The sequence below is a fragment of the Anarhichas minor genome, unplaced genomic scaffold (genome assembly GCF_050575085.1).
Source record: "Anarhichas minor isolate MPS153535 unplaced genomic scaffold, ASM5057508v1 ptg000030l, whole genome shotgun sequence".
Classification (NCBI taxonomy): Eukaryota; Metazoa; Chordata; class Actinopteri; order Perciformes; family Anarhichadidae; genus Anarhichas; species Anarhichas minor.
This window is the reverse complement of record NW_027466476.1, coordinates 8,082,655-8,109,184: the sequence shown is the minus strand read 5'-3', so window position 1 is coordinate 8,109,184 and position 26,530 is coordinate 8,082,655. Positions and strand designations below refer to the sequence as shown.

Below are 26,530 nucleotides of genomic sequence, written 5' to 3'. Positions count from 1 at the left end.
TAAGACTGGGCATTCTGGTGAAAATAGATGCTTTTCATTACTATTTAGCTCAACAAGAACAAATATGAACAGTCGTACTCATATCTACTAAACTGTTCAGCAGGGGAGGAAAACTGCGGACCCGGACTGCGGATATTGTCGAGCGGTGGAAAGAGCACTTTGAGGAACTCCTGAACCTGACCAACTTGTCCTCTATGAATGACAGTTTGAAGACTCGGGGGAACACCCAGAGATCTCAGAGATAGTCAAAAAGCTCCTTGACGGCAAGGCGCCAGGGGTGAATGAGATTCGTCCTGAGATGCTGAAGGTTCTGGACACGCCGACACGCCTCTTCAGTGTTGTTCGGAGGTCAGGAATAGTGCCTTTGGAGTGACAGAACGGGGTGGTACTGGGGTTTTTGCTATGAACCATCCTCTCTTTGTATAACCAAAGTGAGAGCTGTGTCAGTATACTTAGCTGGAGGTCAAACAAGTTTCCATTGGGTGTTGGCCTCGGCCAGGGTCGTCCCTCGTCACCGATCCTGTTTGTGATTTTCATGGCCAGGATATCAAGGCGCAGCCGAAGGGAAGAGAGTGTCCGGTTTAGGGAACTCTTGCGTCTCTGCTCTTTGCAGATGATGTGGTTCTGTTGACTCCTTCAGACCATTATCTTCAGCACGCACTTGGGCGGTTTGCAGGTAAGTGTGAAGCAGTCGGAATGAGAAAAAGTACCTCCAAGTCTGAGGCCATGGTTCCCTGCTGGAAAATGTTGGAGTGTGCCCTCTGGGTTGGGAGTGATTCACTGCCCCAAATGAGAAAGTTCAAGTATCTCAGTGTCATGTTCACGAGTGAGAGTCAAATAAAGCATGAGATGGACAGGCGGTTCGGAGTGGTGTCAGCAGTAATGCAGGCATCGTACCGCAAGGCAAAGCTCTCCATTTCCCAGTCCATCTGTGTTTGCACCCTCACCTATAGTCATGAGCTTTGGGTAGTGACGGAAAAACTGAGATCTTAAATACAAGTGGCCGAAATGAGCTTTCTTCATAGAGTGGCTGGGCTCCTTGAAGATAGGGTGAGGAGCTTGGACTAGAACTGCTGCTCCCTCGCGTCATAAGGGGAAATCTGAGGTGGTTCTGGACATCTGTTGTATATAATACAGTAAATAGCATAGGCTATGTTGTTATAGCAGCAGCAACTGATCTGTACATATTGTGCAGTATGTCTTTGTACCACTAGGTGGTGGTACATCCATGCTGCATCCTAGTAGGGTGATTAGTTGAACATATAGGCAACATGTGGTAATAAGCTCTGACAGAAACACACTTGAGAGGCAAAACATTCATGTAATCACAATAGTTATTTAAAAAAGGATATGGCATTAATATGTAATGATATATTCTGCAGTATGTATTTGATATTAATATTGCAAGAGCTGTTACAAACACCTATACAACATTATGCAATTCAGCCCAATAGCCCAGCAATCTACAGGACAAAGACGGGACATGTTACTTCTCTTTTGTTGGAGTTGATTCAACTTCATTGTTGACGGCTGAACAAAGTTAAGGTATTCATGTTATTGTGTCAGAAGCCTGAGAGGTGATAAATTCTATATTCAGATTGGACACAGTCCAAGAATGTAATTAACCTTGAAATTACATCCCTTCTTTTATTTGCTATTAAAGTCTGGATTTGATCACGTGGATAATCTCAGGAGCTTGGAGGTCATTGTCGTCCTTTTTCTGTGTGTGTGTGTGTGTTTGTTTGTGTGGGGTTAGTGGAGTGAGAGCATGTGAGGCACTAAACCAGGTCAGTGTCACTGTGTGATCTGATCCTACAGAGAGAATAATGCTCACCAGAGGAATGTTATAATACAGTAACAGGGGACAGCATACTGTACAACAGCAAGAGAGGGCTGAGAGATAGTTGACACTTTTCAAATGGACAAAAAGGTGCGTTTCTGTCTGTGTGCGTGTGTAATTGTGACTATAATCCAGGTTTCTAGTTCAGCCACAGCTACGCCCTGCATTTCTCAGGGGTCTTCACTTTCTTTTCATTCGGTCCCTCCATTGTTCCTGCTTCCTCCCACCGGGCTGTCCTCCGGTGAAGCCGGTGTCTCACCTCGCTGTGTGCATTGTGTCCACACTAAATGGGATCACTGTGGAGACAGCAGGGTGCCTGTTTCCAGTCCTGCTAGCCACACCAGTTTGTCCTCCCAGTTTCACCATTCAGGTCAGATAAACGCCTGAGGAGGTGGATGCCACTGTATGATGGCAAATATAGCTCAGTCAGTTTGTGTGCTAACTAGTAGTGCAGATAATAGGCTACACCAATGTTTTACAGCACTATAGTGACGACTCAAGGTCTAACCACTTATTTTCTAGCTAGTTATCCATTCTTTCATGATTATTTATAATTGTATTATATTATTAGCGCTAATATTCAGAGTAGTTTATTTGTCATTACATATATTTGGTCAAACATAAAATGAACAAGGTTTAAATGCCCTGAAAAAAACCTCAGTACACCAACAACAATTCGTTTTTATACGACCCCCCAAAAAAACGGTCTAAACGTACAGCTGCTGTTTGCAAACCTGCAATCCGGCAGGAAATTAACTGCATTTAAAATTTTGACACAGACTTGTTAAGTTCATGTGGACCAGTTATTTTTTTTCATTCCTCTACAAGGTGTCAAGTTGCATCCTCCTCCTTGTTGCTGTGGGATTGGACACACCAACAGCAACTCCGCCCCGACAAAGAGAGTTGTGCCTCCGCAGACAAACTCACCTGTGAAATCTGGTCCAGTAACAAACAGTCACTCGCACCATCAGGGTCGAAACCTGACCTCGCAGCATAACAGAAGACCCACTGAAGAACTGAGAGCGATGTAAGTACTATGTTGTCTTTCGCCTCTGATTTTACTCATCAAATAACAACTTTATGTCACTGAGTTTTCAATTTCACACAGGAAGAAGCAGGTACAGTTCACAGTTTTAAGACACAGATAGATGGAGGCCTTGAAATCAAATAGATCCTCTATATTGTTTGGTGTACTTTTTAGATAACCTTCTAACAAAAACCAAAATATAGTGTTTTATATTTAGCACTTGTAGTTTAACCATCACCAGTCACGTTGATAGTAGTTGTCCTGAGAGAAGTATAGATTACTTAACGAGCACGGAGCCTGTTTGACATAACTGTTAATCAAGCGCTCCCACAAAGAGACGCAAAATAACTACAAAGAGATGCAAAACCACTACAGTGAGATGCAAAGTGACTAAAGGCAGATGCAAAATGATTACAGAGAGAGATGCAAAAATGACTACAGAGAGAAACAAAAGAATGCAGTGTTTCGTCCCTTTTTTGAGCACTTTCTGTCCATGTTGGTTTGAAAGTTTATCACTGCTGTTTCCAAGGTCAAGAACCCACTTTCAATTTTATCAATCAATCAAATGCATGATTGAAGGTCTGTGATTTTGTCTGTGATTAAACGTTTATCTTAATCTTCCGCAGTGGACACCATGGCCTCCACCCTCTCTGTGCGCAGCTACTCGGTGCGTCAGCCCTCCTACTCCAGCATGTCTGTCAGGGACAGCGGACGCAACATCCGCTCCAAGCCCCCCGTCTCCGTTGGCATGCTGTCTCTGTCCCGCTCCGTCTCAATGGGCAACGGTCTCAACATGCTGGGCACCAGCCTCTCCTTCAACGGCCTCGGTGGCGCCGCCAGCGACAAGGAGACCATGCAGGGCCTGAACGACCGGCTGTCCAACTACCTGGAGAAGGTGCGCTCGCTGGAGAGGTCCAACGCTGAACTGGAGGTGAAGATCAAGCAGCTCATGCTCGAGAAGGTTCCAAGGGGGCACGACATCGAGGGGATGATGTCCCAGGCACATGCCATCGGGGAGGAGGTCAGTGTTTGTAGATCAAATTCAAGAGCTCACTTAACAGAGGATGTTCTTCAGGGAGCAACTGACTGCACCCCAGTGATCTTGATGTGTACTTGTTGATAGTTGATGGGCTTGATTGTGTTTGCCTTTTTACCTGCACACCTGAAATCATATTGGAATACTAATACACTACTTTACAGCACTATGAAGAAGTCAAATGCAGGATATATGTTTAGGGTTGTTTGATTAAGCAGAAATGTTTACGCTAACATTATGAAAAGCACATATCTCTAGTCCTTGACGCCGGATCGTCATTAACTTCCCACCATGTATCCCCGCTCAGGTGAGAAAGAAGACGCTGGAGAACGCCCGCATCATGCTGGAGATTGATAATGCCAAGCTGGCGGCCGACGACTTCAGGCTCAAGTGAGTGTCACACAGTGGGTCCTTTCTTTTACTTGCCTGCGAGTGTTCACATGCGAGCGCCAGACTGCAAAGCAATGTGAATAAATGACCTTTATGTCAGGCTGTGAAATAAGAGCCCCATTCCCACGGTGCCCAGGCAGCCGCAGGAGATGAAGATGGCCATCGGTGAGCGCAGGATGTGATAGATTGTGCAGGTCAGAGAGACATCATCAGTTACAGAAGTCCACAGTTGGCAAAGTGAAGCTGAATGAAAGCCGGTGGAGTCACCCACCCACTGCTGGTGTTTTTCACATCGTGTTGATGGTATGTTCTGTGGCCTGGTGTGAAGGGGCGATACATCAACCTGCAGTTATTTATGGTGTTGGCAGCAAAGTGCATGTGTACCTCACATGCAGATCTTTGCATGAGTTTGGATGGTACTTTTCACACGTGTGCATCCACTCTGGAAAAATTCAAGAGTGGTTTCATGTGTCTGCTGTTTGTCCCCAGATTGTGCCTCTCATTCTCATGCCTTATCAACGGTAGAGAGTTATTAAGTACAATTTCAAGGTACTTGTACTTTACTTGAGTATTAATGTTGCAGCAGATGGAATACTTTTAGATAAAGGGATTTATTTAAACTGTAACCAAAATGTAATAAAAGCACATTAGTGGCACAAACTGGGACTAGTGTTGCTAGTTACTGAATGTCTGCTGATGACCTCCTTTCCTCCGCTGTGTTTTTCCTGCAGATGGGAAGCAGAGGCCACCTTGGGCCAGTCGGTGGAGAGGGACTGTCAAGCTCTGAAGAGAGCAAAGTCTGACCACGACCAACTCATCACCACTCTGCGAGGAGACCTGGACAGCCTGAAGGAGGAGCTCTACTTCCTGAAGAAGAATCACGACGAGGTGAGATCCTCGCCGAGGTGAAGGTCACATCAAGACATGATCAATGAGTGTTTTCTCGTCAAGATAATCACTTGACAAGTTGTCAAGTGCAGTCTTGTTTACATGTAGGATGTCTTTGAAGCACGGCGGGTTTACTGAGCAGCATGAAAACCAGTTTCCTGCATCTCGATAGAACAATACCATCCAAAAAAGTTGTAATACGTTCCAATTATTGTTCTATCGGCGACACAATAGCAGAAGGTTGAACAGTATTCAGAAGCTGAAACGTGATCATTTTAAGTGTGCGGACACACCTCTTTTCTTTGTAGCCATGGTGCTACAAGATAGCAAGACAACACCTGTGTAAACAACAGACAGGAGCATTTGAGCCCATCCAGCCATGGGGATTATGTGTGTTTAGACTCTAAGGCGTGGTATCCAGGATGTGGACTGTAAACCTGACCAGAGAATATTTATCTTGCACATGCAGAGGTCATAAAAAAAAAATATATATATATATATCAAACAAAGGAGGAGTTCAAATTTACTGCAGCACAGCTCAAACTGGTTGTAAATAAATAATTGCTATAAAAAAGAAATAGTTCAACAGAAATACTGTCCAATATACTCATCAGTACATTTTGCTGATAGTACTTCAGTACTGCATTCAAAATCCAACATAAGTATTTTTAGTACTAGTGTGGTAATACTACTACTTCAACTAAAAGTAAAGGCTCTGAATACTTCTTCTGCCACTGGATAGATAAGACGGCGCCAAAATCAGATGGGTCGCTTTAGGGTTGTCCAGGGAGTGAGGTAGAAACGTAGATGTTGCAGCATTAAACACCGCTTTTACCTTTTACCTCTTTAAATTATCACAGGAGACGAGTCTAATGAGGTCTCGTCTGGCTAACGAGCAAGTGAGCGTCGAGGTGGATGCGGCTCAAGGTCCGGATCTGGGAGCCATCATGGCTGAGCTCAGGGTCCAGTATGAGGGCATCGCTCGCAAGAACAAGGACGACGCCGAGACCTGGTACCTGAAGAAGGTCCGTGACTGCACTAATCTATTATTACTTGCCTATTTTTCGTGGATTTATAGACTACATGCTCAACATTATTATATTGATGTCTCCAGTTGGAAGCAGTGCAGTCGGAGGTCAAAGAAAACAACGAGGCCTTGCGTTGCGCCCAAGGCGAGCTCAGTGAGAGACGACGTTTCCTGCAGGCTCTGGAGGTCGAACTCGACAGTCTTCGGAAGCAGGTACAGTACTTCATTCAAAGACAGTAACAGAACTCCATACGTTATCACATATTTCTCCAGGAATAACACTTTAACTTCTCAGTAAATAGTCTTTTTCTTGCAGAAATGAATCAAGAGTCATAGTAACTACCATTCCTCTACTTCTTTGGAGCTCAGCCCCGTCCTGACCCCTTCTCTTCTGAACACGTTATCTATAGATAACAGCTGCTTTCTTCTTGTCAACAAAGAGCCTTTAGCGGCACAATGCAAACAGCAATTTCATTGTGCTCCAATAATCAATCAGCGAGCCAAACAAGCCAATGCTTTGTCCGTGTCTCCGCTTCATGTAAGCACAGGTTAAGCGAGCATATAGAGCTGTGCAGTGGCAAATATAGCTCATGGATGTTTGCCAATGTTTGGCAAACATGTATGGATGTTTGCTAATAGATAGCACACAGTATTGAATGCAGAGATATTACGGCGCTGACAGTCTCAAGTATCTCTGGTTGAGTGGTGAGGGGGGGCGCGAGTGGATGAGCTCAACAGGTAAACATATATCGAAATAATGGATGGTAAGAATGTACACTGTGTATACCGTGTGTACATCATGTTTTGTGTGAGCCGTCTGAGTTAAAAAAGGTGCCCCATAAATGTATTTATTCAGTGTTGGCCACCAAATCGCATCTGTGTGTATCCGTGTATTTCTTCCACATAAAACATTTGCAATGCCAATTTCTTTCTGTTTACATGTTTATTAGTGTGCAGTCTTCCTAATCACGGCCTTTGGTGGGGCATTACAGCATATCTTGGCGTGTTACAAGACAAACAAAACAGGAGAAAAACATCTCCATAGGCCTACTATTACCTGTGGGGTCTAAAACTCCACAAGGAACCTTTAACCGTTTATCCACATCAGTGTTTACCTTTTATTGTTACTGTTACATCTTGACTACACTACCAGTTAAAGCTGCACTTTAAAATATGTTGATAATAATGCATCAGTTCCCCTCAGCTCTTTGGAGTGTTTTAGCAACCTTACCGTTTTGGTGCCGCGCTGTCATCTGCGTCAATTCCAGCTGCAGCAGATTTCAGGAAAAATGACCCGATAAACCTGCTGAATGCTTCCTGTAAAACAGCAGCAGACAGTTAGCGACAATGCGGCGAACTTTAAAACATTAAAGAAGTATTTTTCTCAGGAGTTGGTGCAGACCAAAACGGAGCTTAAAGAGAGTGCAGGTCAAAATGTATTTTCCAGCAAAAGAAAAACCAGCAGATTTAATGTTTAATGCTTTTGGTGAAAATTATATTTAAGTGTTTAAGTTTTTGCATAAATGTTGTGGATGTGAAACTGCTCCAGGATGCACCTTTTAATACATATGAGGGGCTGACGGGTGACATTTCAGAATAAACGAAATGTCTTCTTCACGTCACATTGTTTTGTAATGTATGAGACTGTACAGTACGACTTGTTATTAACGGCCACTGATCGTTACCCGTTGGCTCCGCTGACAGGTAGGTGTGTTGGAGGGAAACCTGGGAGAAACGGGGCACAAGTACTCCGTGGAGATGGACCGTCTTCAGGCCACACTGACCCATCTGGAGGACGAGCTGTCTCAGCTACGTTTGGACATGCAACGCAACAAGACCGAGTACGAGCAGCTGCTGCGCATCAAACAGAACCTGGAGATGGAGATCGCCACCTACAGGAGGCTGCTGGAGGGAGAGGAAACGTAAGTGAGGGCCGACATAAAACTACGTAGATTTGAGTATTGATGGTGGAACAACATATTTTTAAGCAAGAGCATTTGTACGTTTTTTCTTTGAGTAGTGCCAATATCCCAATAAAGAAAATGGCTTTAAGTATTAACTAATATTGCTTTTACACAGGAGCACATGTAGTTATCCTGAATATGAGCGTATTGTACACACCAAATGAAATAGTTTGACATTTTGGGATTTACAGTACACTTTCTTGGAGAGTTGGATTAGAAGATCTATACCACTGACCACATCGAGGGTGGTATCAATCTTCTCTTCACACTCAACAAGAGGAGTAAACACAAGTCCCATAACAAGGAACTATTTCTTTAAAGTGTCCTACTTGCATCGGATGTTGAGTGAGCATGGTATCAGCCTGCTCTCTTGGATGACATTGTCATATTCTTTTATCCCACAGGGTAAAAGAAACACCTCCACCTCCTAAAAGTAAGTTCAGACTATCTTTATCTTTCCTATGTATTTCAAACTCTCCCTTTAGCCCACATGAAATGTTGGTCTAGGGTGTGGTTGCTTGATACCCAAACAGGATCTGATAAACAAGCACCAAACAGTGAAATTTTGACATTCGATCCCTTTCCTTTTTCATCCCTTTTGTATATTTTTGGCATAAAGTTGGTACACACCAGCATGCAGGTTGCCGATATTAGGTTACATTTGAAGGTTACCAATTTCACCCCCTCCGGGAAAAAAATGAAGTATTTCTGATACTGAAGTTTCGGTTCAGCCTCATAACCTCAGTATGGAAAACTAATACTTTGCTAGTAAGACGTTTTATTGCCGTTAGATGACTGTGAATGTTATTTTTCAGTGCTGTTCCAGTAGACAAGAAAGATTAAGTTTTTTTTTTTTTATATTCTGTGTCACAGAAGAACCCGACATAAGGACAAGGAAGATAGTAAAAGTCGTCACCCAGACCATGATCAACGGCAAGGTGGTGGATGAGTCCAGCGAGGTGGAGCAGATCGAGGAGCGCAGGAAATGAGCCAAAGTGTGCGAAGAGAAGGAGATTCTCTTAAACCCAAAGCCTGCTGACTGAGGTTCAAGTCTCAACACGACCTTCTTGATTTATGAAACATCAAACTTATTTGATCTGACAAAAAAAAAAAAAAAACTCACTACTGTAGGTTTTTTCCAGAGCTTTTGACCACATGCTATGGTCTTCCCCAGCAGATTGATTGCTGTTATCATCAACATCTGAAACATCCAGTAAAAACTGCCTATTTTTTGCTCAAACTGCTGTTTTCAAATTTAAGAATGAACTTTCACACTCATTTGAATTTAATGAAATCGTTCATCTTTTTTGGGGGAAATGTGTTAATTTTCTTTCTTGCAGGGAGGACGATGAGGAGACTGATTTCACGTGTCTGTATGTTGGATATGAAGAGCTTGTAGTCGAGGACTAGGACACAGGCAGCTTGGCTCTGTTCAACACAACCAGCATCTCTAAAAATGTCACGAGTTAACATGTTATATCTGCTTTGTTTAATTCATACAAAAAAAGTGTAAAAAAAGTATTTATGCTAAGCTAACCAGCTGTAGCTTCATATTTAATGCACAGACATGAGTCTTTTCATCAAGCTCTTGTCCTTTAATACTGACTGATGCTTCTAGAAAATGTACTGATCCTGCGACAGTATATCTACTATATGTGCGATAGTTTCACTGTAAAATAGTAATGGCTGTCTTGTGCTGTAGTTTTATTATAGAAATTAACAAATCAACCAAAGCTGCTGTACAGTGTCAATAAAACAGTGTTTCAAAATAAGAGTCCCTGTTGATTTTTAAGAGAGTTTCGCTCAAACAGAAACTTTGACTGATACTCGAGGAGCATAATAGGACTTAGCAACAAAGAAACACATGATTCTCCACCAAGAGGGCAGAAAGTACAAAAACCTTCACACAACAGTTTCAGGTTACAGGCTTTTGTGTATTCAAGTGTTGTGTTTCAGTGAGTTTCTCTGTGAGTTTTTAATACACATGTACAAACAGCATAAAGTCACCAAAAGTTGACAAAGTGAAATATGACGACCACAAAAAGGGGCATAAAGTCCTACAGTAGTGTGATTAAAGACTATTGTGTCATCTTTCTGGGTCGCTGTGATAAAAAGATCACAGACAATAAATCCACAGTTCAACAACAAAAGTTAAAAATGGGAAGAAAAAAGATGTTTAGGAAAACCAACTTTAAGGATTCTAGTGAGTTTTAAGGTGAAACTTTTGAAACCAAGTTGTATTTCATGAAATGTGATCGTGACAAAACGCTGAATTGCTGTCATTTGGGGATTTCAACTATTTTGAGTTTTAAAAGCAGATAATCGCTGAAGTGTTTTGAAGAACATATGTTTGTGTGGTAAACAGTGTGTGCATGTGTTTATTATGTGTGAGCTTTTCTATACGTTTGGATATCAACGTTGTTGTAATTTGAGTCCCTGCACTGCTGCCACCAAAGACTGAATGGACTAATTATTTCAATAAAGATAGAACTGAAGTTCTGCTTATTGGTCTTAACTTTTAAATCTTATCATCCCCATCTTGGACCACTAACAGTTAACTTAAAGGATACACAATTTTGAAACAAGAATAAATAAGGAAGTTGCTGCACTAGAATTATGAAAAATAAGAAAATAAAACAAGTTAATTGGCAGGAACAAAAAGAAGTTTGGAACTTGTCATCGCCTTTAAGAAACTAAAATAAAAATGAATCATATTTGACAACTTCTTCGTATGTTTTGAATGTAAAATCTTTGTATTCAAAATAACTTCATGAGTCAAAAACACGCAGTAAAGTATAAAGTAAAAATATGTCCCTCTGAAATGTAGTGGAGCAGATGGAAAAAGGAGCAGATAGATTTAATACTCAAGTAAAGTACCTCAATATTATATTTAGATACAGTACTTGAGTACCACCAGTTCAGATCACTTCACTGACACAGCTACAGGGATTTTAAGTGGACTATTGTCTGTGTTGTCTTTTGGTCGGGCAGAAAGAAAAGTGAGAGACATGATTTCTGTTAAACTGACCCTTCACTAAGCTACACTGAGCAACGGTCGCTATATACATTAACAACAGTGGCAGCTTTAACAGTCCCAATGGGGGGGTCATTTTTTATACAATGGGTCCATCATTTCACACAGAGGTAGACAGCAACAGCAGTAAACAGACGTCGTCTCAGGTTTAACAGTTGCAGATTTGTTTTCCCTCAATTAAACAAGGAAAGGTTGACAAATGTTCACGTCTGTCTTAAATCAATAGTCACGTTTTATGAACATTGAAACTGGCTGTAATTATACCTCCTGTTCATATTGGATATTAAAAAGATCCTCTCATCTTGTCTACTGAGATTCATTTTATACTTAACCTCAAATGTCCATATCTATATCGGTGGCTGAGTTAATTAGGCTCATTCACGTGATTAAAGCCCTTTGTAAGGACGACACAAACTTAATTTAGTATTAATCGTATAGTTTGTTGAACAATTCAAACCGCATAAAAACAGCTTATTTTATGGATTGTAGCTTTTATCGAGTATTTTATTCATTGTATTTATCTTCCAGCTTTTTATGGGAGAATACATTAAACCTTGACCCTGCATTGTTTTTGGTCTGTATTTCTGACCCTTTTTTAACTAATACAACCAAATGTTCAAATGTACACCACCTGGGTTAAAGGAGGATCATGTTTTTAGTGTTTTAGCTCAAGCTGCCTGTTGTAATTTGGTGTTTAATGTTAGTTTTAAATTTTGTATTTTATTTTTTCCATCTCTTCTCTGAAAATTGTAGAACTCCAATTTTAAAAAGGTATTGGAAAGAGAAAACTCAGCTTACATCAGTGCTCATTTACTGCAGTTTCTTGGAAATGTGTGAAAATCCAAATGTCTGTCACTCCAGTGTGACAAGTTTAACTACGACGCTGAAAAAATAAACAAACACACATTCCCAGAGTCAGATGTCACTGATAACGTCAAAGTCTGAATCTGACGCCTCGTCATCAGCAGCGAGTATTATTTGTCACCTTGATGGCAAACTTGTAAAAGTCCAAATATAGATGTTTCACACAGACTTTTAAGAGTCCATTAACTTAAGTGTCCCATGACGTCATACAAATAATTTACACCAAACAGAGACAATGATTGGGTTGTTAAACTCACGACATGTGACACGCCCAAACTCTTTCACTTAAGATCATCTTTGAATTATAATCTAACCAAACTTTCTGTCAAATCTAAAACTGAATTATCTCTCATGCAGAGATTAAGTGACTCATCATTTGTGTTACTGTCTGATTTTATCATATTATCCCATGCTTTGGATTTGGTAACATCAGTGATTGTTTGTGATCTCAGATTTATAGTTAAAGCTCTCAAATGTCTTACTTTCTCATGCCATGTGGTGTTGTTGGACGTTATTAAGCTGACGATATTAATAACATTACCTCAGCTGCCGTTCTGTTCTGTCATGTCAGCATTTCACCACTTGAGGGTGCAAGAAGACCAACCAGACCATCTTATCTTATCACTTGACTACATGAAGAAATGAGATGGCAGCTCTTCAAGTTCTCCCTGTGGTCTGTTCTTCCATTTTTTGCTCGTACTGGGACGTTTATTTACCACAACAAAAAATGATCCACTGATTTAAAACCGTCTCTTTACTAGGCGACTTTTTCAGTCCTTATAACCAGTACAGAGTATCGATCTGATCCCAGTGTAATTAATAAGCCGTATACCTCACTGTGTGGAAGTGACATCATTCTGTGTAAGGCAACATCAGGCTCCAGTTATTGCTTTCCTAACTTTGTAAAACAAAATGTAACAATAAATAAATACCAATTTATTTAATTGATATTTACTTAGAATATAAATTCATACACCAACAACTTTGTGTCAAAAAATTTTAAATTTTAGAGTAAACCTTTTCAATGCAGCAACAAATTGGTCAAAACTTACAGTAATTAAAATACCACGATATAATGTATACATGTAGAAATGAAATGATCAGCCCAATTGTCACAGCTGACAGACACCTGATTCAGCTGTTTGAGTCAGTATCTGCATGCTATCAGTATAAATGCATCCCTGGGGGCTGCAGCCCAATGGCATCACATGACAGACCCAGAAGCTGTGATTTCACCCTTTAGCCACTACTTAAAATGTGCTTCAAAGCCGAAGTAGATTAAAAAAAAATAAGTACAATTCATAAAAACAAGATCCGCATAAAACAATTAACCCTTGATCTGTGTCCCCTTATTCACAGTGCATTTCACCCACAACTATACAGAGCACTGCTTCCATGTCGTGCTACACATGCATGATTATTAACAAACATTGGCAGCAAAATAAGACTTGTTTTTTTTCACACGAACTCTGATCATTTCGGGTTTGCCCGTCTGCACAACAATACATGACTTACATTTAGTTGGAGGCCACATAGAAGCTACCTGTCCACATGTAGCGCCGAACGGCACCGCCCAGCAATTAGGCCACGTGCCTCGTTGAATCGAGGGAACACTCTTGTTGCTGTTGCCGAATAGCGGAAGTGGTCATACGGAAGTCAACACCATATTCCACATTGGTCCAACTGATAAACGTAACGTTGCATTATGTTATCACCCTCTACGGATAAAAAACCTCAATGAACCTTGAAGCTGCAGGATACGGGGACCAAACAATTGGCCCTTATGTGATCACCAGGCCGCTAACCGCGCTGCAGTGATGCCAAAGATAACATGCAAACATAATAATAACTACGAACAACCCTGCCACCTTAACAGGGCAGCTATAAAAGTGTCACCTGTTCAATTCTGATGTTTTTCTTGGAATGTAATCATAAAACCCCCCAGAAAACTTAATGCTGTACAGTATATGACCTTAAAAAAGGACAACAGCGGTCATGTAGTCCTACCTACGAAAAACCTAGAATAAAACAAAACGTCTCAAAGCGCATGCGTTGAAGAAGTATCATCGCAATAAACGCTCTTTGGCTGATCAGCCCCTGATGGACACTTCACCTGTAAAAACACCTACAACACTAAAATAAATCGTCGCCTATTATTATGTAAGTTTATAAAATACCTGATTACTTACGTTTTTATTATTTGTTAAATTTGTGCTGTTGGAAGTTTTAGTTTCACCAAAACCTGTAATGAGTTGAAGGACGTGGAACAAGCTAACTAGCTAACTGCTAAATAAGTTACTCTGCTAGCTGAACTGATCGTCTCTTGGAAGAGATCGCTAAGCTAACTTTAGCTAAACTAAGCTAACTTTGTCAGATTTATCATCTGATAGAAGCACTAATGTTGGGAATTAAAATTAGAAATGTACCTGTTAATGATCTGTTTAATATTTTTCGTTTAGACCGTGATGATTATGCAATTAATGTTTCATGAAAATATGATTATTTTTCTTTGAATTGCGGTTTTTATGATAATATTTTATGATGTTTAATGTTACAGGTCTGAAAACGACATCACTTCTCGAATGCAAACGTTCCCTCCAGTCAGATTTAAAGCTCTCGACTATGTTTTTGAGGTGAGCTTAGTGTTTTCTTTTTATATTTACCTCAGAATAATATCATTTAACCTCAAAGCTATGTTGCCCTGCTCTTCCTCCTCTGTCCTTTTATTTCAGACCACCACCAGTCTGAAAGTAATGATGAACTTACTGGCGCTGCCAGCACCGTACCTCACTGGTACCAGTGACCTGTACCCGCACAGGGGCAAGCTGCCTGAAGTCACCTACAGGACACCATGGATCAGAGGTATGGACATGGTCTAACCAAGGTCACAATACCACTAGGTTGACTGGTTTCATGTGTTTTAAAGAGGGTTTTTATATCAAATGTAGTCCAAGACACTGTAGCCTAGTCCATTCATGTTTTTCATGCTTAACCACATTTATTCTGGTCTTATTGAATAAATATATGTGGTACATAAATACTTAAAGGTGTCGAAGTACCCTAAATGAGACAACCACAAACTTCTTTTTAACTTGTTGTAGGAAAGGTGATCTCAACCTGCAAACTCTTCGTCAGTGGTTCTGTGCTCGATGACCTGGGAGAACAAAGCCAAGCAGATATTTCACCAGAGAAGTTAAAAACTGTCTCACTGTGCATCATTTTACTCTCATTATGTTTTATTGTTTGAGGCGTGATTTTAGATATTTATATTCCAGATTTCAAGTGTCTCTGAGTGAGGTGAAAGGGGATGTGGAGGTGATACCCAGCTCTAATCCTGACTCACTGACGGATCTAGACCAGGATGAGTATGTCTGCCTGTTAAGAGAGACGTGGATCAATAATCCGTGTCTGGAATCATTCTTAAAGTGTTCAACTGACCAGATGAAACATGGAAATGAAAACAAAGGTAAGTCAATGTTCCATTTTAGGAATATCTGTGACATTAATTGTCTTTCTCACCAAAAAATATGTTTCCATCTGTTCAAAGATCTCCTCCTGCCTGAAGAGCTGATGGTTGTTGATTACCTGCCACACTTTAAGAGACATTTACCCTCGCTGAAAGCTAAACTGTCCAGGCTGAGGACGCTTCCTGTGGCCGACCCTCTGCTGAGCTCAACGGGAGATACCATCTCTGAGGACGCCATTTTCAGGTGTCTTATGTTTATCCTTCAATAGTTATGTGATCAAAGTGGTTGCACATTCCTAGTAGTGTACTTAGTTACTTTCCCCCACTGCTTTTTAGGCACTGTGCGTCTTTTGAAAAACCTCCTGATGTGCACACCAGGGACTTTCAGACGTGTGCAAACATTCACGAGGAGTTTGGTAAAGAGTCACTGATGAAAGAAGAGGTAACTAAAAAGAAAAGTGCAGAATGATTTGTTTTGGTATGTTTTAAAGTTACTTTAAAAATTGTTTCTTTTTGTTCTGTGAAGTCTCTTTTGCTGCCTGTCGTAGTGGACACGCTGAATCTGAGCCAAGACAGCTGCACCGCCTTTTCAAGCGTTTGTGATCGAATGATTGTTGGTCCTGAACAGCTGGATGAGCAACTTCCAGTCCTGGATGTGCTTTATAAAGGTAATTAACGACATATAAGTTAATTAGGAAATATAAACATGCACAGAAAAGTAAACTCATATACTGGAGTCCCATTTCTCTCAGCTTTCCTTTCTGATGGATCAGCATCGGTTGACATTTCTCAGTATGAAGTACCAGAGGAGCCCGACGACAAACGCATCATAAAGGGAGGCTTCATGGAGCTGGCAGGTAAAAGTTAGAGAGAAAACACAAAGAGTAACTTGTTAGTTCATCATGTTTGGACAGAAATAGTTTCTACAGTGGCTGGTTTACTAGAATGTAGTATTCAAATCATTTAATTAGTAAAAGTAGCAAAACCATACACAGGCCAGTAATAGTCCTGCATTCAACGTTTTACTTAAGAGTTACTTACATTAAAATGATCTCACATGTATTATTTAGTGTTAAAAACAGAATGATATAATATTTTGTAATAATTGTATGATTCACAGTGTTATGAGAACTCCTTTTTGCTAATAATCCTTCTGTACTTTTGTACTTTTACTCAAGTAACATTTTAAATTCAGGACTTTTACTTGCAATGCAGTATTTTAACACCATTTCTACTTGTAAAATACTCTAAAATAGAAATATTCAGGTAAAGTATCTCAAAATTGTACAAACCAACCGACTACAACTGATTCCTTTATAAGGAAAAAATAAAAAATTCAATATTTTGAATAGAATATAACAATAAAATGTATAAAACCAGGTGTAATATGAGTGTTTTAAATTCCAGTGTTAATATAAATCTTTGGTTGCAGTTGGGATGAGGGTCGTGCAGAAGGTGGCGGTGCGGTAATGAGCAGAAACTAACTTCCTCTTCCTCTCAGGACGTGTGATGCTTCCGACTGAAATGGAGCTGGACGTGACTTTGACTCCGAGTCCCGAGACGAGTCAAACCCAAATCTGTCCGTCCACACGTGAACTTCAGAAGGAGGAGTCGTCGGTGATCTGCAGAGGGTGAGTGATGAAAGCACGCGGTCAAACTGCTCGTACATCCTGATCAGGTTCAGTTTATTCTCACTGGACGTGCAGATTAAGTGTTAACATTAACTGAGCTAGCTGTCATATACGGCCTTTAATTCTCCTGAACACATTCAGAGAATAGAACCATATATGTTCCAGCATTAGCTTTATTAAATCCCTGTGTGGTATAATATAAGGTGATGTTAATGTCATGTAGGAAAGCTCGTGTAACAATGATCGTCATGTAGATCTTTGGTGTCAGCGAGAGCTCAGAAAGAGATGGAGACGGCCGTTTGGAAGGCGGAGAAGCATCCGACCTTCGTGGTGGGCTTTCTATTGGCAGGTGAATGTTTTAGTTTTCACAGATCTGTAGTTAAAGTAGCGTTTAAAAAAGTTGAGTGTAAAACATCTTTGTAAGAGTCCGTGTGTTACCTGGAAGTTTAAGAGACCTACACTACAAATACATCTACAAAGGATGTTATTAATAATCTACTCGCTGTATTTTCTCACAGAGCCTCAAATATATGAACCAGCGGTCGACTTCCAGCCGCTGTCTGAAGCCTGGAAAGTCACAAAGTCAGAGAATCAGAGCTTTGTCGTCGTTGGTGACAAACTGCAGTCAGAGATGGAGGTCGGAGCTCCGCAGGTGTGTTTGTGCAGCGATAGAGACTTCACAGAGGGCATGAGGCCGGAGTCTCCCTCCACCACACAGGAAAAGATGGAGGACTTCAAAAAACTGTCCCCTGAGCACGAGGAGAGTGAGTAGTTCTGTTCTTTATTGACTCAGCAGTTAGTTGATTGTTTTAGACGATTAAAGTTTGAGATTGTTGCAGCAGATTTCTCACCCGTCCTCTTATCTGCTCTGGTCTCAGTCACATCTGTCCGGATGAATCCCGCAAACAAAACTCCGTCACCTCAACTGAAGAAATGTCAAACTGCTGCTGACGACACGCGTCTTCAGAAAGAATCTTTTGCCGCTACGTCTCAGAACGCCTTCCCGATGCACGCTGTCCACACAAACAACAAGGAAGTAAAACATGCACCCGTAACATTTTATAAATTCGCCGCTAACGCCGACACCAAAGATGAGGTTTCAAACGAGAGGTTTTTAGACGGTGCGGCCATGTTTCCTGCCCGTAAGAGCGACATCAGCACACGTAGAGGCGACTGTAAGGCCGAGCAGAGCGCCGTGTCCACCGGAGACCGTCACAGGTGTGTACCGGTTACGAGACGTCCACCGCAGAAGGACCTCGACCCTCTGGCCACCTTCATGATACTGAGATCTCAGCAGACGGCTTCGGTTACTGAAGCTCCTCAGAGCTCAACTCCAGGTACTCTTTGACGCTAAATGACTGAATAGATGATGCGTTTATTCAGTGTTCCTCTTACAAAGTCCTACTTTTATACACATATTTAATATTTTATAAGAATAAAAATTTCCATCAATATATGCTTTTTCTTTATAGGTAAAATATCAATATGCACTAGTCGTACCTTTATTGAAGTCACTCGATGTAGGATTTAATTTAGTTTTAAACTTTGTCTCCATCTGGTGGTCAAATACAGAATGTTCATGAAACTCCCAACAAGTATCTGTATTTCATTATTTATGTATTTCTGTGTTTATCTTTCTATTTTTATTGCTGCACAAAATAATTAATAACACACAGAAGTTGAAATTAATCAAACTGTTTTGATAATTGATTATTTGTATTTAATTTAATAAAATCTCCAGTTCTAGCTTTTCACTTTTCTAATTTACTATAAAACTGAATATATTTGGGTTTTGGACTGTTGGTTGGACAAAATGACATTTTAAGACGTCACTGTGGGCTCTTTGCTGACACATTATTTATTTATTTGTAGACCAAATAATTCATAGAAAAAGGAGGAAGTAATCTGTAGATTATTCAGTTATGTAAATAGGCGCTAGTTTTAGCACTAAACTACTACTGTCAACCTTTACATGGCTTTATTTATCCCAAATTTAAACATTTTGGTGTTCAAGTTCATGATACCTAACTTTGATATTTACCTTACAGTCCTCGATCTCAGTGTTGTGACACTAGTGTCTCTTCACACACTGTTACATCATCTCATCCTTTTCATCAGCACCAAACGTGGACCAACAAGAATCATCTGAGCACCATCAGCCTCCTCCAGAGCAGAGGCCAACGTATATGAGTGGCGCTGTGTCAGCAAATGCTACCAGAGAGCAGAACGCAGCGGCCCAGGTGACGGGTAAAACGAGTCATCCTGTCCGTCCGTCCATCCCTCCGAACAGACGGGACAGCAGAGCGGTACAAGTCCAAGCTACCGGTACGATACCCAATGATATACCAAAACACGTGTCTCAACTTGTCCTCGTTGGAGGAAAGCGTGGATAAGATGGTTCAGAAAGTGTTTGTGACTCTCGTTTCCTCGCAGACAGCCAGCAGCGTGCCCACTGTGAGCTGCTGGCCTTCGCTCAGCCTTGTTTGAGCTCTGCCAGACAGCTGGGCCTCAACTTTCCTGTACGAGGAGACTTCAGCTGCCTGGCCCCGGACCAAACGCACTTCCTCCTCAAACAGCAGGAGAGAGCGCTCTGCGGGTCACAGAGCAGAGCAGAGCTGGTCAGAGGTACAAAACACAATGTCATAGTGCAGAAACACAGTTTTTACAACCTTATCTTTTGGCTTGTAACTGTTCGCCGAGATGGGAATTCAGTAAATCTGTGTGAGAAAAGGTGTTAAATCCCTCTGCCGGCCTTGTGTGTACAGATCAGGAAGTGCTTTTCAACCAGGCGGCTCTGATTCATGTGCTGGTGACATTTAAGGAGCTGCTGCTGAAGTGTGACCTCGGTACTGCATTGGGTCAGTATATATATATATATATATATATATATATATATTTCTGTAGTTACGATTTTAATATGCTTCTTAATACAGCACAAACATCTTTTTTTCAGTTTAACTTATAAAACTCAAACTAAGAAGCTGAAGAAGGATAAATGTTTTCAGGGCTTTTAAGTGTAGTTTTTAAGGATTTTCACGTTCGTGATTCATCAATCTGCATTTAAACAAATTGTCTCCGTATGCACTAAAGAGTACCTGACCAAGGCAGCTGAGGCGTGTGCAGAGCAGAGTCTGGAGCAGCTGGTGAAGAGGCTGCAGATCATCCTCTACCTCAGTCACAAGAAGCAGGAGTCCAACCTCAAACTGCTGGAGCTGCAGAAGCTGCTGGCCTCATGGCTGCACGGCAGAACGGCACAGAACACCACGGAGAAAGTCAGTTTCACCAGCGCCAATCAGGTTTCAGTGGTTATTTGTGAGAAGAAAAACAACAACCTGCTATGATCCTGTGTCCTGTCTTTTTGTAGATTCTTGTCATAATATCGGTTGACTCTGACGACATCAGATCTTTAATCATCAGCAGCTTGAGCCACGTGGCTGGTGAGCAACCCATTTATCTCTTTCACTTATCAGCCACAACAACACCACTTCTCATAAAAACTAAATGTGTGTCATACGGTTAAGTATGTTTTTTTGTGCGTCGTCTCAGGTGCTGCTGTCACAGCAGTTTGTCCCGAAGGGAACAAGAAGAAACTGAATGGTGCCAGTGTGGTCAGCAGGTAAAAATGATCCGTTTCTTTTGTATTCATTGCATCAGTCACGCACATATTTCAACGCATACTTCATAAATCACATCCAGAATTTGTGGTGGGTTTTCAAATCCTAGCACTAATAAAATATACACAGCAAATGCTTGTTTAAAGTGCTCTTTAGTTTGAGTTTTATGAACTAAAAACTGGTATTACTCCATACTGTATGAGTAAGAAGAGTGCTTCGGTGTAACGGAGTAAGTGGTAATGGTTTTGCCGTGTTAAGGAAGTATATCAAGCTGCTATTGTATGTCGAGCACAGTGTTGTTTCCTCACCCCCATCCTGTTCCAGCAGCACGTGCGACAGTGTGTGCGTGGTGGTGTGTGAGCAGCACGTCGGCCCAGACTTCCCCTGGAGCTGTTTCTCTCTGCTGGTGGAGTACGACCATCCGGGCCAGTCACCGTGGGCCACGGTCTGCAGAGAGAGGAGCATCAGCCACCTCACCTTCAACACCATCATGTCCGACACTGGTCAGCTGCCGCCACCACGCGCATCTTATTCCACACTATTGTGCAGTAACGTGGGATGTTTTTCCTCTAAAATGTGTGTGTTTGCTTCTAGAAGCCGGGTGGTTCCTGGAGAACGATGTTCCGTACGTGCTGTTTGTCACAGAGGGGCTTCTCAACTGCCCACTGCTGCTACAGACACTGGAGTCGGGGTAAATGTTCCCGTTCATCCAGCGAAGACTAACTAAATCACATTGTTTCAGATTTACTGGTTATTCTAATATCTCTATATTACCTCCAGACATTCCAAGAATAAATCTCTCAAGATTTCTTTTTTTTCTGTTTGTACCATATTTGCCAGTGAAGATAAGCTATCATCTGAACACCATGTGGTGAAAGTTGTCTGCATACGTGTTTGTGTTAAAGGTTTGATATAACTGTGCTGGAGAGGAGCCACTGTCCGTCCCTGCAGATGCTCGGAGGGACTCAGAACTACGCTGTGATCACGGTGGATGAAAGCACCGCTATCATCATTCAGGTACCACACCTGCTGTGTAACACACACACACACACACACACACACAAATCAATTATGATGCTGCATTTCTTCCATGTTTTTATCTCCCTCTACTGAACTTCTTGGATATTGCATGGACATGTGGGGGAAAAAAATCTCCGTCTGGATAGCAACAACTAACAACAAACAGTTTCTGCAACTGTGTGTGTGTGCGTGTGCGTGTGCGTGTGTGTGTGCGTGTGTGTGTGTGTGTGTAGGAGGAGGATGAACTGTGTCAGGAGCGAGCCAGTGAGAGGGTAGTGATGAGGCTGACCGCTCTCTCTTTGCAATACAACAACTGTTGGCTCATCCTGCACTGTGGAGACAGTCAAGGAGGAGGGTCAGTGTGCACACACACGCACACACTCACACACACACACACACTCACACACACACACACCGTCACTGATTCTCTCTGTCTGTCTGTGTGATGGTAGATTTTCGACTGAAGCCTTCAGCAACTTGGTGTTGGTTTATTCGTCTCTGGTGCTGTTCGGCATGAAGTCTGAGGATCTAGACATCAAGGTAGAATATAAAAATGATTTATTTTTTTTCTGCCCTCAACTGTTCTGGATTTTTCAAAATCGTGCTGGTAAAACTTTAGCATATCATTTAGTTATTAAAATGTACCTACTGGCACAAAAAGTTATTAAATTGAACCAGCACTCGCATTTACGATACATCTTAAGAAAATAGAATTATGGGATACAAACGCATGCGTGGTGATAAAAAGAGAGAGCGACAGCCCATCATAGAATCATGTGATGGAGCCCTGTGCTAAATGCTTAAACAAATAGGATGTTATTTTAATAATTAAGTTTGGCATTCGCTGAAAAGCAAGTTGTTTGCAGCACTGGTTAGTTGTGAGTTTAAATGAGTGGAGGTGGTGGTGGGCATGATAACGATACAAACCACCTCGTCTGCTACTCTGTCTGTCAGGTGCTGATTGTGTCCGAGGTGACTGAAATAGCCGAATGGATCAGTCAGATCTGCTTTCACAGCCTGATGGCCAGTGAGAAGGAGCCTCTCAACTACCTGGACAGAGACTGGCTGACTGTGACTCCTTCAGAGGTGATCTATCCAGAGGAAGTTACATAAAGTAGTCCCGTATTTAGTTGAAAGGCTTTTCTATGGTTTTCAATAACTACTTCAACGCAACTCTTTCAGGGTAAAATGACTTCTGCTGTCTCAAGCTTAATTTATAGGTACAAATATACCTTTCAGTTTGTGTTGTTTCCTTTCCCTCCAGGAGGAAAGCTGTCTGTTGCAGTTCCCGTGTATTAACCCTCTGGTTAGTCAGCTAATGCTGAGGAGAGCGCCATCCGTCCAGTGGCTCCTGGGGGCCTCTCTGTCTCAGCTGATGGAGCTGCTCCCTGAGGTGCCACATAAAGTCCTCAAGGTGATCACAGATGTACCACTACTCTTTAAGTTCATCACACTGTATGTTGCCTTTCTGCCTCTGTAATACAATGTGTTAGTGGCTGAAAGCACACCAGAGGTTGAGACACTGCAGTTATTTAAATTATGGGATGTCTTCTTTTTTTTTTTTTACAGCCACTGATCTGACCAGATTCATGTTACTTTGTTGTGACTGTAAATGTCTTTATATATGTAATTCACATAAAATCAATAAAGATAAGTAACTTATAATAAAGTAAATTTGAATCTTTTCAGTGACGTATCGGCACTAAACAGCCCCTCTTCTCTGGCTTGTTTCAGCTGTTCAGTGACACCACCTCCCTGTACACACTGACCACAGGCCAGCCAGAGTCTCAGACAGTCATCACTGAGACAAACAGCCCCTGGACCACCACTGCTGACCCACAGCAGGAAGCCCCCATCCACCCCCATCCAGAACTATTCCGTAGTGACCCCAACACCAGCTTCCTGTTCGGAGCCAATCGCAGCTTCAGTGAACCGGACCCAGACTCGATGGCGCCGGAGGGAAACACAGATTTCAGACTCGACCTGAGTTCCTCCTTTGGCAGCCCGGATGTCCCCCTCCAGAGGAGCTGGACCAGCAGTGACCCATGGAGAGAGGAGGACGGAGGCAGAGAGGAGGTGACGTTTTCTGGCTGGAGACGCAGAGCCGGAGCAGTGGGGAGAGTCGTCGGGAGAGCAAACGACGAGTGGACACGGAGAGCTCCGTCGAACCTCGGTGTCGACACTCGCGGCGGTGTCCAGCTGGACAGCCCGTTCCAGCTGGACTCCGCATTCAGTTCCAGCCACATCCTGCAGCAGCCAGCCAACAGTCAGACCTCCACTCACTCTGCCGTCTACGGTGACCTCCAGCATCCAGATGTCCACCACCGCATCTCCTACGGTCTGAGCCCTCCTACAGAAGTCACGCTGTGGGGTCAAGGTCAAAACGGCGACGACTGCCTCACGAGTAGCAGAGAGACAACGGCAACGGTTTCAGCTAACTATGGCTCCAGGTGCTGGATAGGACAAGAGAGGAAGAGGAGCGGCGAGGCTGCCGGTTTGGTCGGAACAGGTGAGTGATAATCTCTCAAGGTGAGTTTCCATCCACCGGTTCCTCAAATAAAGCATAAAAGACTTGTAGAATAAATCACAACGTACATGAAACACGTGACTTAAACATCCACTGGAGCTTCCGCTCCATAAAAAAACACCAGATCCTCAAATTAATACAAGAAACAAATATAAATTGTTTCCAAAACGCCGCCTACATTGTTTTCCACCGTTTGAAGTCTGACGGGTGCCATTAATACATTGCGGAGGAAGAGCACATAATTAAAAAAAGCATCCGAGAATGGAGAATTAGTGTTTATCTTGAAGAATCGCCACCTAATATCTGCATAACGGTTGTGAATGGAAAAGCACATTAATTTCCAATTTCCTTTTGCCAACTTTTAGGAAAAGTAGTTAGAATTTGCGCTACATTTGGACGGGTGTTACTTTGTTTGTTTTGGACGAATTGAGATATTTCCTCGTGTTTGTTTTGCAGTGTTGACGCCACAGAAGAAGGGGAGGTTAAGCTACGAAAAGGTGCCCGGCAGAAGTGATGGACAGACCAGACTTAAATTATTTTAAGCATTTAAATGCTTGTTGTTCCTGTGGCCCGTCTGTGAAGACAAGAACGTTTCGTTAGACTCAAGTTAATTGCACAATTTAAGCTTCAGAGTTTTTATTCGTGTTATATGATGTTTCATTTGGCCTGGTTAGTCTGCAAAATAGTTTCTATTGTAAGATAAGTTCCTCATTTTAAAATATGGATAAAATGTCTATATTTTAGGCATAAACTCTCTTATTAACAAGTAACAGTCGTCCTTTCTTGATTTGTCTTTTAAAACCAGCAGGAACAGAAATTTAATCTCAATGGAGTGCAGTAATTGCTGACAAAATAATAAGAATTAATTATTTTCAGTCTAATAGTTTCATAATATAAAATACTGATTGTTTTGTAATAGTTGTTATCGTATTTTGTTTGGAGACTTTAATGCTTGAATTTCACAGCACAAATGGTATTTATGTGATTTATTTAATCAAACACTTGTTTATCATTTTATGCACATTCTGAATGTCCTGTATTGTTAGGCTCTCAGAACTGGATTCACAGACAATGAATGCCAATATAACACAGTTGTAATGTTATAAAATGTTTCTTTACAGGTGAAATTGTAATTGTTAAAAATACTGCAAATTAATAAACGGTTGAAACGCCTTCCAACTACTATTTTACTGTGTATAAGCTGTTTATTATATGTTTATATACCGCTTGTAAGTAATTAAAAAAAGGGCGTTGTTAGCAGTTTTTGTCACAACATTGCACATTTAGTTTTCCTCCATACAGAGCATGCTCAGTAGTGAAAAACAAATTGTGATTTATGGTTGGAGGAGCGGGATCGAGGGTCTTTGCCAGCTAAACTGATAAAGCCTCTCATTTTAGCAGCTCCAATGGTGGGGCTATTTCTTTCTCTTTTTTCATTTAGTGAAGCAATCCCCTTATCATCGTCTCTCAGCATGTGGAGAGAGTGCTTATCTTCACGAGCCAGCAGAGTGAAGCCAGCTCCCTCAGGAACGATCCCCAGACAAAGACAACCCCGAGGGACATCGACTCCAAGCCTCCCTGCCTCTGGACAGCCATATCCAGCACTGGCTAGCCACCATCAATAACCCACCAGCTTTTTTTGGGGGGGCTTTTTCTTTTTTTTTTAAACATCTCTCTCTTTCTCTCTCGCGCTCTCTCTCTCTCCCTGGCCTCTGCCTTCTAACAAGCAGTGGACAAACAAAAGAGACAGACTAAATGGTTTGTTTTTTTAGATGGCACAAGGAACAAAAGATGTGGGGCAGGATGGCCAAAAGGAGTCCCCGTGTGAAGGCTCGGTAAACAGCAGCAGTAATGGTGGAGTGATTGCCCCTGACTATACTTAAAAACCCAGAGCTGAATGGGACATGGGGAGATGTTGTGGGAATTAACAGGCTGTTTAAACCCAAGCCATCCTTTAGATTTTGGATTCTACGTCGACTACAGCTGTAAAGGTCACACAGCTGTGGTTATCTTTAATCACAGGCAGCAGTTAACTGTCACCTGTGTGTTTCCTCTCCCCTGTAAATAAAACCCGCACAGCCCCAGCAGGAGTAGGGGGAGGGTTTCTGCTTTAACCTGAACTGATTTAAGACGGCATATCAGCAGAAGGAACCCACAATATTTTGACACAATAACCACCATTGCAACGTGTTAATAAGATGA

General features: G+C 41.8%; 2 protein-coding genes across 2 annotated transcripts; both read left to right on the top strand.

Moving 5' to 3' along the window:
• Window positions 1-3,501: 3,501 nt before the first annotated feature.
• Window positions 3,502-9,399, top strand: krt1-c5 (keratin, type 1, gene c5). Its single transcript, XM_076104640.1, has 8 exons — window positions 3,502-3,888; window positions 4,211-4,293; window positions 5,025-5,181; window positions 6,042-6,206; window positions 6,296-6,421; window positions 7,913-8,130; window positions 8,577-8,605; window positions 9,046-9,399. Exons 1-8 carry the CDS (start codon window positions 3,502-3,504, stop codon window positions 9,159-9,161), a joined length of 1,281 nt encoding a protein of 426 aa, XP_075960755.1. The 3' UTR covers window positions 9,162-9,399.
• A 5,253-nt stretch (window positions 9,400-14,652) lies between these two features.
• Window positions 14,653-24,870, top strand: shoc1 (shortage in chiasmata 1). The gene is made up of 27 exons (XM_076105012.1): window positions 14,653-14,703; window positions 14,803-14,932; window positions 15,172-15,262; window positions 15,346-15,536; window positions 15,618-15,780; window positions 15,873-15,978; window positions 16,063-16,204; window positions 16,289-16,393; window positions 17,038-17,167; window positions 17,422-17,516; window positions 17,686-17,931; window positions 18,046-18,504; window positions 19,286-19,492; window positions 19,601-19,792; window positions 19,933-20,025; window positions 20,258-20,439; window positions 20,532-20,604; window positions 20,714-20,783; window positions 21,109-21,284; window positions 21,376-21,472; window positions 21,687-21,798; window positions 22,035-22,156; window positions 22,254-22,341; window positions 22,756-22,887; window positions 23,066-23,215; window positions 23,536-24,310; window positions 24,785-24,870. Exons 1-27 carry the CDS (start codon window positions 14,653-14,655, stop codon window positions 24,868-24,870), a joined length of 4,464 nt encoding a protein of 1,487 aa, XP_075961127.1.
• The last annotated feature ends 1,660 nt before the right edge of the window (window positions 24,871-26,530 follow it).